This window comes from Lutra lutra, chromosome 9, assembly GCF_902655055.1.
Source record: "Lutra lutra chromosome 9, mLutLut1.2, whole genome shotgun sequence".
Classification (NCBI taxonomy): Eukaryota; Metazoa; Chordata; class Mammalia; order Carnivora; family Mustelidae; genus Lutra; species Lutra lutra.
Genome location: NC_062286.1, coordinates 22,311,193 through 22,323,942, shown reverse-complemented (window position 1 = coordinate 22,323,942; position 12,750 = coordinate 22,311,193). Strand labels below are relative to the sequence as shown.

Sequence of the window (12,750 nt, the reverse complement as noted above, 5' to 3'; positions counted from 1 at the left end):
ATAATACTTACAGAAATATAAGACATTGGCTAGGACGCTGCTGAGCAGTCCTCTTTAGGCTATAACCATATGTACCCAGGGAACATTTGGAAGGAGTCGCAATTTCAGATTCCGCCTGCCTACTCATCTCTCTCTACAAAGGTACGGAATTCATATCACAAGTTGCACAACTAAGACTCATCCAAAGACTGCAGTGGCAAATACTAACTGCATTTACTCTGCAGTCTAAACTCCTGGTACAATTCATTTTTAAGAAAATGAAAGTCAATGAGGAGAAATCACTCTTAAGAGTTCAAGAGCGGCCAAAGAATTAGCAAGATATGTTTAGCTAAACAAGGCGAAACACCAGGCTACATAAAACTAATGACGCTGATACTCACTGTTCAATTCGGGGTGACAAGTATAGCTTGGGATACACCTGAGTGGCTTCGGTGTCCTCGAAACTGACAGAAAGGAGGGCCACGTCTTCTCCAGGGTCTTCATTTACATCCTTAAGCAGGGAGTGGAAAACAAAATATCGTTAGTACCTACTCTCATACCATCTTCCCGGTGCTGAGCTCACAGCCCACTGGCATCGAGGCTAGAGCGTGCCAGGTACCTGGGTTTGAAGCTAGTAGCTCTGCGTATCCTTTGCCACATGCCAATCACTCTCTAGAGTGATGGCTGTCCAACTCTCTGACCAGAGCCGACCACCGTGAGGAGAAGACTCCCACCTATCTTGTTTGTTCTGACATTCCAAGGGGGGAAAAGTGAATCTGGCAACAAACAAGAATTAGTCAAAAGCATAATTAACACATTGCCGTAAACATGTTGCTAATGATATATGTCATGTCATAATTTTTATAATATATATAAATGACTTATGATTTTCTTTTATAGGAAGAATAGGAATTATGAACATGATTTATATCATAAGACAACCACAAAATCTCAAAATACCCAGTAATTTTATTATATATACCTTGATAGGATGTTATAAGTTACTTAAATAGCAAAAATTCCCAAGAAACATATCGCTACGAACTGTGCCACCGTACAAGCAAATGGCAGGGGGTTACGTACACATCGACTTCACAAAATAACTGCGCATGATTCATAGATGAACCACAAGACATACACATCTTAAAAGCCTGATTATAAGAATATTATGAGACAAAAACACTGTTGATCCAAATACATACAAAAAAACATTGAGAGGTTAACAACCCACAATAAACTGAACTGGTAATGATAAAGCTAAACGTCCTGTAATTTATAATTTAAAAGCAAGGATAGTGATAACTGAATGTCATAACCAACTTAAGCCAACGCTGATGAAATGTCCTGAGTCAAAACCGGGATTTACAGTTTCACGATTACTGCCAAGCACTGAATGTTTGCCAGACTTCCGAATAAAATACTGAATTAGCATACATTCTAGTAGTGTGATGGTTTTACTTTGTGAATACCAGATTTTAGTAACCCTTCATCATTTTACTTTTGGTTGGTAGCGGCTCTAAGTCGAATATGAATTTTTTGAAAACTTAACAGGACTGCACATGTTTCACCCATAAGGACTGGTAAGAACTGGCCTGTATTTCTGGATTGGTTCACAGGTCCTCTGGAGGCTCCACTTGCCATCCTAGGAGGGTCCTAATCTAGACTTTAAGAATCACCGCCCACGCGTGCTAAGAACCACAGAATACGCGGTCCTCATTTCTGTCTGAAACTAACCTCACCCCTTCCTTTCCCGTATCGTGGGAAGCTGGCCATCACACTCATCCAGCTCAGCTCTGACATCATCCTCACTCTGCCTTCTATTGTGCCTACAGGATGCACGTGTGGCAAGTACACAAAGGGGCAAGAACCAGAAGTCTTTTCCATCTTAAAAAATAAAAACTTTAAAGAGGCGCCTGGGTGGCTCAGTCAGTTAAGCATCTGCCTTCGGCTCAGGTCATGATCCTGGGGTCATGGGATCAAGTCCCGCATCAGGCTCAGTGAGGGGTCTGCTTCTCCCTCTCCCTGTGCCTCTGCTGCACCTCCTGCTCATGTGCACACACTCTCTCTCATAAAGAAATAAAATCTTTAAAACATAAAAAATAAAATAAAAATTCTAAAAGGAAAGAAAAAAATCATGCCAGTCTCTATACCGCATTCTCTCTCATCTCTCTCCTTTCCTTCATAGACTGCTTGAAAAGTTGTCTGCACTGCCCGTCTCTATTCCCTTCCTTCCCATTATCCTTTAGCACAGGAGAATGGCCTTCTGACCCCACTAGGCCATCGGGATTGCCCTCCCCCAGGCATCCATAAAACACAGCAAAGCCCTCTCTGTGCTTATCTTAACTGATCTCTGAACAGTATCTGACATGGATAATCTCTTTCCTCTGGAAATACTCTCAGTTTCCTGCTTCTAGGAAGCTACACTCTCCTGATCCTCTGTCTCTGGAACCACATCCCCCCTCTCTTTTCAGCTTTGTGATTTTTTTATGCTTTTACTTCTCAATTATTTTTTGGTGTTACATGACAAAATTTAGACTTGTTGTAACAAGTCAAGCCATACAGAAGTTTATAAGAAAAGCTCATCCGCCCCCCTCCCTTTTAAAGGAAACCAATATTAACTGTGTACGGAGCCTCAAACAGCTTTCTCTATGCTCATAAACACATACACTCACTTGCATATAAATAGCTCTTTAACCTTTTGCTTTGTTTTCCATAATGGAATTGTATTATACATATCACCCTACCGACTGCTTCCTAAATAGCCACATAATATTCCATGCCACGGATTTTTTTTTTTTTTTTTTTTTTAACCATTCCCCTAGCAACAGACATTTGGGTTGTCTGCAGTTCTTAGCCATTTGGTAGTATTACATTAAATGTGCTCATAGAAAGGATATATGTGTACCCTTTCTTAGTGGGACTCATATCTTCGAATTGCTAGCTAACACGGAGCTTGCTGGATCAAAGGTTATGAACATTTTCATTTTAATAGCTTAAGATTATTTTCCTAAAAATTTTACAGCAATTACATTCAGACTCCTGAATTTGCATCAGGAGAGAGTACCTGCTTCCGCTCTCCCTGAATGACTTGGTAAGGCTAGCTGCTGTCCCTCTGCAGTTTAATGCTGGCGGTCTGACTGCTGGAAAATGGTGTCTAAGGTGAGATTCAGCGACTAAAGCCGAGCAACGTTTTACTTGCCTACTGGTCATCTCTGCTGTCACTTCTCTGATCAAATCCTTCGCGCAAAAGCCTCTTGGACTTTTCTTGCTCTTGTTGTTTATTGGGCTTTATTAACCCTATCTATCACATGTGTTATTAATATTTTCTCTCAGTCCAATTTTTGGCTTTCTACTTTGTTTGGGGACTCTTCTGACAACACAGAAAATTTAGATTTCTACAGACTTAAATCTGGTCAATAACTCTGAGGTTATTTCTTTCCCTAGCACTTCCTCTAAAATTTTATTTTTACATTAAGATTTGTAATACCTCTGGAATGTGTTTTTAGGTAGTTTGGTTTAGGAAGTACATAAGAGAAGGACCTTAGTACAGTGCCTGGAACACAGACACTGCTCCACGTTTGCTGAGTGAGTACAACAGTAAACAAATTAATGCTAATTTCTAACCTTTATTCTCCTTACCTAGTGCTTTTCAGGAACCTGCTTTATAAAAGTTGCTTCAGCAGTGGTATCTGGAAACTCAGTACTGACTCCTTGCTCCTGCCTCCCATAATATACCAAGGTCCCTAGAACTAGTGGTTTCAAAAGGAGAGTCAAGATTGGGAACCTGAGTTTATCTATCATTTCTTGCTCTTTGACAAATGATAAAGTATTCAACCTTGAATGTTCCTTTCTGTAAAATGAGGATGGAAATGTTAAAAAAAACTTAGATCTCAACAAATAGAAATTATGTAATTCTATAACACACCTCCAAGGTTGAAGCTGAGTTTGAAAATACTCACATTCAGAGAGACAAACTCATTTTATGATCTCAGTATAGAAGTGGTCTTCTTTAGAGTCAGATTGGTCACCTTAAAGTAAGATAATAAAAAAGAACTAACAATGATTTTCAGATACCTTCCCCCAAGTGACTGAGTTTCCTTGTTAAAGGTCAAGCCTCTGACTACAAGTCACAAAACCTGGTTAAAAACAAAAACAACAATCAGAGAACGACAATTATCATATAATCTCCCTGATATGAAGAATTTGAGAGGCAACGTGGGGGATTTGGGGGTTAGGGAAGGAAAAAATGAAACAAGATGGGATCGGGAGGGAGATAAACCATCTCACAAAATCTCAAATAATCTCACAAAACAAACTGAGGGTTGCTGGGAGGAACGGGGTAGGGAGAAGGTGGTTGGGTTTATGGACATTGGGGAGGGTATGCGCTATGGTGAGTGCTCTGAAGTGTGCAAACCTGGCGATTCACAGACCTGTACCCCTGGGGCTAATAATACATTAAATGTTAATAAAAAATAAAAAATTAAAAAAAAAAAAACCACCAAAGATACCTATTCAGAAAAAAACAAAAACACTGCAAAAAAACTAGAGGCCATTGAAAATCTTTTTAATTAGTAGCTTCACTCCATATACCTATGGATATTTTATTATAATTATCTCCCTTTCCTATTTTTTAACTTCTCATTTCACTGCTATTTAAGCAAAGGAAAGAAATGCTCAGAGGCAGTCCTCTAAACAAACGGAATGACCCTGGTTTATATAATCAACATTTATCATCTGGTATCCTGCAAAGAGTACATGAAACATTAGTCTGACAGGGAAAATAGCTGTTTCCAGGAGTTCCTTTTATGAACTACTTTTAATATAATCTACTTGCTTTGGTGTGACACATGAGTTTCCCTTGAATTGGTATTTGATTCCTAATGGATACCTAAGTTTGACTTTGAGTGCTTAAATAAGCCCAAAGAGTTCCAAAAATACAAATCCACACAGTACTGTTTCCAGTTTCTGCAACTCTAACAGGCTTGTACATGTGTTCCTTCCCATCTGGGGAATTATAAAAGAAGCTCTTGTACTGTGGTTCTTAGAAGCTAACATTACAGATGATTATTGTAACCACTAATGGCAACATTTGGAAAGCAGGGGGAGGTTCTAGTGTAGTAGGGGACATTTAAAAATGCACAAGTATACATTTTCAAGGCTTTCTATCTGTACCATCTAAAAGTGCAGCAGGCTAAAATGGGGGGAAAGATGTCGAATCTGCTGAAACAAAAAAAGAGTATTGCCTCCTACCTTTACAAAGGCGTACCAAGCGCTGACATACATATGGCAAGGCAAATACGGCCATGATATTTTGCTGAGACTCAACAATGATTTGGGCTCAGCACTTGGCTATAGAACAGCAACAGGTTCCTATGGCTTATAGTTAATATTCACTTATTCATTATACATAGTGAATACAGTGGTGAGTTCCTTGCAGGCTGGGCGCTCTTCCTGTTTGTTTTTGTATACCCAATGTCTGAAAAGCATGTATATGGCAAACTGGTTGGGAGAAAAAAAAGAAAACTGAATCTGGGGCGCCTGGGTGGCTCAGTGGGTTAGGCCGCTGCCTTCGGCTCAGGTCATGATCTCAGGGTCCTGGGATCGAGCCCTGCATCGGGCTCTCTGCTCAGCAGGGAGCCTGCTTCCTCCTCTCTCTCTACCTGCCTCTCTGCCTGCTTGTGATCTCTCTCTGTCAAATAAATAAATAAAATTAAAAAAAAAAAAAAAAGAAAAGAAAAAGAAAACTGAATTAATGCAGGAAAGATTGTAAGAATGAGTAAATGATAGAGTTAAACAGAATGTACTTTCAGTTAGAAAGATTCTTAATACTTATCTCATTCTTCCTTAAATCTATGACTACTTAAGATTTTGTTAAAGAAAACTCAAGTCTGGGGGCGCCTGGGTGGCTCAGTGGGTTAAGCCGCTGCCTTCGGCTCAGGTCATGATCTCAGGGTCCTGGGATCGAGTCCCACATCGGGCTCTCTGCTCAGCAAGAAGCCTGCTTCCCTCTCTCTCTCTCTCTGCCTGCCTCTCCGTCTACTTGTGATCTCTCTCTGTCAAATAAATAAATAAAATCTTTAAAAAAAAAAAAGAAAAAAAAAGAAAACTCAAGTCTGAACCACATATAAGCAAAAGACGCACCTACTAATAAGAGTTAACATTCTGGATAGGTCATAATGGCTTATTCGTGTAACTATTCTCAATTGGGCCTCTTTACAAATATCAAAAGGGTGCAGGAAAAAACAATGATTAGCCTTGGAAACAAAAGTAAACACAAGCACAATTTATCATTATGCTGTACCCCTTTGATATGCTAATTCCAAGTAAGGCTAGCAGCCATTAAACAAGCCCCTATATGTTGAATGTTGAATGTCAATATAGGTACAAACTACCAATTAACTACTGCTGATAGACATGAGCTGAACAATAAATATTACAAACTACAGGTCACTAAGAAGGTTGAAAAAAGCCACTGTATTCCTCAATTCAAAAGGCTTAAAACAAAGCTGTAATCATTACTAGCAAAACCAGTTCGTAGACAAAAGGACTATAAAGAAGCCACCATACAGTAGGTCAAATCAAATAAGAACCATTTTGAGTTACACTTAAATGGTATTAAACAAGACCCTCTACTGATCACGAGTCTCAGAGTGACTAAAAACTAGGTTTCAGTAAGCACCTCATTATACAAAAGCTATCAGTTTTTGAAAAACTGTAAGCAAATTAAAAATTTTCAAAACAGATTCTTTATTTTTAAATACTAAGTGAGATTCATACTTTAGAGGCCCCGATGTTTTGATACTATGGATTCATCATCAAATTACATAAATCTAGATTTTTCAAAATCAAGTTTCTTCAAGTAGGAGAACAAGACTCTGGGAGTGCTACCATTCATTCATGCATTTAACAAAGTAAGTAAAATATACATAGCATGTTACAAATGTTATGGAGTAAAATTAAGGCAGAGAAAGGGGAAAAGGAGTAAGGAGGGAATGGAAGATTAAAGAGAATGGTGACGGGTGGTTTATGGATGCAACATTAAGACAGGAGACTCAGAATAGAAACATCCCCTTGTGTTGTCTATCAACAGAAGCAGTCCAATCAAAATTGGGTTTGGATTCTATCGGCATTAAGACTTGACAATGAATATGCCAGAAATGGAATTAAATTTAAACAAAAGAAAGACTGAAGAATAAGGAAAATGATGACGTAAGACCTCAGTCTCACTGCTAAGGGGTCTCTGTCCAGTAAAGACACTGGTCATTTTGGAAATCAGGTTTCTTCCTTGTCACCAAAGTCCTGGAAAACGTACAAGTGCCAGGGAAAGCAATAGTCAGAAGGCAAAACAAATCCAAGGGTAAGGACACTGAGCCAAATAGAGGACGTAGAGAAGTAAGTGGGTGCCATGTCTGCCTCTTCTGCCTTTGGTATGGCTCCCAACCCTGAGCCTCCTCCTTTCCACGCAGAAGGGGGTGGAGCACAGGGGGAAGGGTTCCAAAAGCCTAGTTACAGCCTATCTCCACCAAATACTGACTGAAAACTCCTTTGATATTTTGATATCTCTGATGAAGGAAGCATTTAGGAGAGTTCCTTCTGATTTGGTTTCTCAAAATGGAAATGGGAGTAAAAGCAATCTCCCAGCCTAGTCTAGTCAAATGGGGCCATTCCCTATATATTTTATCAGACCTTGACATAACACTTTGACGTCAGCCATCTCCTTATCAAAAAGCTCTTTCTCTCCTTTTAATTGACATGGTTTTAATTTCTTTAACTCTCATTGTAAATCCACTTGCTCCATTAAGATTCTTTTCAACTGCAATGTAATCTATGCCCACCCTTGGCAGTTCTCAGCATGTTCTCCCTGAATTTCCCTCGCTGTTTAAGCAGTATGTAGTTTATATTCCAAATAGATTGTGAATTTCTTAAAGGTAGGGTAGAGATCTCCTACTTCCTATTATGCCTAATAATAAGAACTGATATTTATTCATTGTTTACTCAGCAGTGATTTTGCTTAGTGCTTTATATGCATTATCTCACATAATCATCGTAATAACCTTAAAAGGTAGGTACTATAATTATATTTTTGGAAATAAAGAGACTGAGGCTGAGAGACATTAAATGTTAAATATGAGTTCTGAAACCATGTATATTGGCTTTGAACCTGGACTCTTACCCACAATGCTATGCCCCCTCGCATGCTGTGGGCACAAAGAATGGACTCAGTATCTATGCCCAGAGAAAGGTATAAAAACCTTGAAAACCCATATGCAGAAAAGATACCAGAGATTTATTATACACTTACTTGTTCTTCATTTAGTGTCTAAATCCTGTATGTTCCAAAAGACCATGAACATCTTAAGGAAACATTATTTCCTTTGTACCCAAGTAGACAACCTGGCCTACACCAGGCACATAATGGGTATTCAAAACAAGTTAGGAAGTATATGCTTTATGTGTTTTAATGTTTACTTTGTATTTTTTATTATTTTGTAAAGATTTTATTTATTTATTTGAGAGAGAGAGCGCGCAAGCAGGGGAAGCGGCAGGCAGAGGGCCAAGGAGACTCCCCACCGAGTGGGGAGCCTGATGCGGGACTCAATCTCAGAACCCTGGGATCATGACCTGAGCCAAAGTCAGACGCTTAGTCCACTGAGCCACCCAGGTGCCCCTACTGTTTTTTTGTGGGTTTTTTGTTTGTTTGTTTGTTTGTTTTGGAAACTGTAGAACAAGAAATTAAAATCCTTAAGAGTATAAAGACTAAAAGCTATAAAGGTCACTATGCCAAATAAATTGTATTCATTTGATGTCTTTAAACAGACCCAGTTAAGAAGGAAGGATGGCTTCTCTAAGAACACTGCAGAGGCCTGTGGAGTTCTAAGCCACAACACCAACCTTCCTTCAATTACGTATGGTTAGGCACATTCTATGATTAACTAACTAAACTCAGTGAAAATAGACAGAGCTGATTGTCAGGTCAGGAAAGGGAAGCTGCAATGTTCTTGAAATAGCCAGCTCTTCGAGGGTGAATCCAGGACACTGGGATAGAGCTGTTGTCTGTCACCTACCCATGTTTTCTCAAAGGGACATCTTGAGTTCATTACTACTAGATGTCATGATACACTATGGGGTTAGGGTTTTTTCCTAATTTATATCTTGCTTATTATTGTCATAAACAAAGACCATTTCATTGCTTTCATTTATGCAGGAATCTGCTTGCAAAGCTGTACTTACCCTTAACATGTTGGTTATAGCTTCTGTTTATAAAGCTAAAGTGAAACACATGTTGTACAAATAAACTCTGGGAGAAAAAAAATCCTGGCTCTTTTAAAATAATAATGATCAAGATTTCACTGGTCAAATCCTGCCCCCTCAGTTATCATACCTAGCAGATGTAGCCTTGCCATCCACCAGCTTTCTCTGACCAGTCACTGCACTGTCGCTCTGAAAGGTGTGTGAAATGGAGCCTTTTCTCCAGCAAAGGCCCAGGGGAGGGGAGGAGAGAATCTCTGCTGTACAGCCAAGGTCCTCACTAGAAGCAAAGGATGTCTCCTTGCCTCTACCTCTTTCTCCACTTGCCCACATTTTTAGAGAAAGAATGTGGAATATGGGATTTCCTCTGTTGTCCTAACAATTGTGTTCTTAATGAGTCCAATAAGGAGCTGAGTTTATTTAAATAAACATCCATTTCTGCAACTTTTTTACAAATCATACTGAACCACATCTTCAGATATCCTCTGTGCTGTGATTTTGCAAACACCTCCTGATACAAACCTTGTGCCAGACTTTTAAACCAACAGCAAGTTTCACTCAAGCAAGTGTGGAACAAATATGACCACCACTGACCACATGCCCTGTACGTCTCCATAACTCCATAACCCATAAAGAAAAGGGAGATATTGCTTTTACATAAATAGTTAATATCCCTCTTGATAAGCAAAAGGAGCACAGAGGTAAAGTGGTAATGGATATAATGGACACCTGTGACAAGGCTTGCCTGGCACCTTCTCTTCTCCTGGGAAGTCCCTCTCTCCTCCAGACCCAACACTCGTGCTCCTGGATCAAGCTGCCTGTTCCTAGCCCTTCCAGTCCTTGCCTCGGGATCTGTGAACTTTCGAGCCAAGGGCAGGCCAGTCCCTGTGCAGAGCCAAAGGAAAGTGTCAGCAGTCCTATTCCCCATACATGGAAGGGGCGAGGCTCTGGTGGGGAGAGAAGAAAACCAACACGTGGAGAGAAGTGGGGACGAATGAGAAGAGAGTCTTGGCACAGGATTCACACCTCCTTGGTTCCCAGGCTCTTGGTCCAGCTGTGTCCTGTTCCTGCTGTGGTTTGGCTCCTCAACCTTCTCCCGGCTTTGGGAAGCTCATAAATCGCCCTATCTCCTTAAGCCTATTTGAAGTGGTTTTCCTTTACTTATAACTAACATTTTCTCTTGTAAATGATTAAACTAATATAGATGATCACCATGGCAAATCTACAGAATTAAGTGCTAAAATGAGACTTTCACCCCTGGGCTAGTGGCATCCCCATTACATACTACGGAATGCCGGGCCCCCACGGGAACCCAAGAAGGACTTTGAGGACAAGGCGAAGTGGCATGCCCCACAAGCGCCAGAAGCGAGCTCTGCTGGAACAATCTGTAGGCAGCACCAGGCTCCGGCTACAGCCAGGCTACTTCTCTGGGCTCCCTGCTTCTCATCCTGATGGACATCAGCCCATCCCCAGTCGTGGATGAAACACTTTGCGCTCTGCTCTAAACCCCCTAGACCTTGTCAGTGAGCAGAAAGGCATCAGCGGTGCCAATCCTAAAGGCAGAAAATCCACAGCAGCGGGCCATTTGAACGCATGAAGTGTTGTGCAAGTTTGTCAGGCAACTTAAAAACTGCATAAAAATGGTGAGTTTTTACTGACAGAAATAAAAAATTTTTGCAGTGAGTTTACATGTTTTCGTTTTTTTCCCGATGATGGGCTAAGTGTAGACATTACGGTAAGCAACAGGTGTCCACAGCTTCGGTAAATGTATGGGAAAGCGCTAAGCACAGAAGCACGCATGAAGAAGGTGCTCAGTAAATGTCACTTTCACTTTTCTTCCTCCTTCCAGACTCTTGGCCTGACAGCATTTCCATGACCATGCTAGTCTTCCTACTACTAAAGCTACCCCCTACGCCTTCCTCTCCAAGTTGCTTTGAGTTACAGGGTTTAGAGATTCTTCCCAGGTGGTTCTTCGAGTGAGGACAGAAGGAAAAGGAGCCCTACAAGTGCGTAACACCTTGCACCCACCCACCTGGCAAGTCACTTGGCTCAAACTGCCCGGTGCCCATGGCAACTAGGCAATCAGTTACTTCCAAGTTCTTTCAGCCACCTGGCACCACACCCTCATTAACTGAAGACAATCGCAAACCACAGGTGTTAAAACAGAGAACGGAGCCTACCAGCAACTCTCTCCCTGAAGGAACCAGAGTTCTGATTCGTATATCGGTGTTATCTACAGGACCTAAAAGGCAGAGAGGAGCTCTGAAAAACACTCGGAAAAAGGTTGGCCTCTGGAACTGGCTGGAAGAAAGGCTCGGTGCAGAAGATGAGCTTGGAGAAGCAGAGAAAATACTGCACCTTTCTCCGGACCTCCAAATCCACCGGCATGTACAACGGCCTGCATTCAAGCCCCTCCCAGCTGTCTTCCCCCACCCCATTGACACACACTGACTGCGGCAGGTGCCCACACTCCAAGCCCTCTCGACTCTGCCTCTCAATCCTGAATGCCTTTCTCTAACTCCCCAATCTCCCAACTTTACGTATTCCTTCCAGTCTCATTTGGGCGCCATGTCCTGCCATGAGACTTCTTGACTCCACTCTCTGATGCAACAGTTTCTCCTCTGAAATCCTACCGGTCTTTAGTCACACCCTTTATATGGTAACATTTGATGGTTTCTTTTGTATTTTAAATTGGTATTTTGTATTTACTTAGCTATGTGCTCTTATTATCTGATCGAGTTCTTTTAAGAGCAATTCCCAGTGCCTAGGGTGGTGCCTACCACAAAAATAGGCACCCGATAAATATTTAGGAACAAATGTATGAATATATTCATGAAAGAAAACTACATGTGCTTGCCAGTGAACTACTGATCCAAACGTGGGTTCCCCCAAGTAGAGTTTTGCCTATAGGCTTTTGCCTATGTAGATTATTAACTTGACTTTCCAATATTAATCAGTGGGAGTACCTCTGGGCAGAATGAGCCACTTACCCCTGGGTTCAGATCACCCCAGGAATAAGAGGAAAATTCAAGTTCAAACACTTAACAGAGAGAACAAACCCTGCAGAACAGAAAAGCAAGAAAAATCTCTTTGGCATTTCCTAATAAACTTCCAACAATACACCATGTGCTGTCATTAAGCCAATACTCATTTATGATGTACCTAGCAGGTACAGACACTGAAAAACACAGTAAGGAGAAAAAAAAGAATTGCAAGAAAATTGCAAGAATTAGTTCTCCAATTCAAAGGGGCAGATACATGTTAACACATGAAGGTAAGAGAAGTTTTTTCCTTCTCCTTCCATAAGAGATCCTGTAAGGGAGTGTGTGATTAATCATCAAAAGTCCTGTAAGGTCCTGTAAAGTCCTGCTGAAAATGTCAGCAGTTGTTTCTGTGCATTGAGAATGAATCCATCAGACTCCTTCCTGGCCTGAGCCTCTTACATGAGAGGAGATACAGAAAGCAGGAAAGTAATGGGTAAACCAAGAGAAAAAATGCACAACTTATCAAAGCGGTAAAAGG

The 12,750-nt window shown here is 40.9% G+C and overlaps 1 protein-coding gene across 4 annotated transcripts in view; it reads right to left on the bottom strand.

Annotated features, from left to right (window-relative positions):
- Nucleotides 1-12,750, bottom strand: part of BABAM2 (BRISC and BRCA1 A complex member 2) — a 399,606-nt gene that overhangs the window by 178,955 nt on the left and 207,901 nt on the right. For all 4 annotated transcript variants that reach the window (XM_047746396.1, XM_047746400.1, XM_047746398.1 and 1 more), the window contains exon 7: nucleotides 381-490. In XM_047746396.1, coding sequence (XP_047602352.1) covers nucleotides 381-490 — 110 coding nt within the window. The remainder of the gene's footprint in view (nucleotides 1-380; nucleotides 491-12,750) is intronic.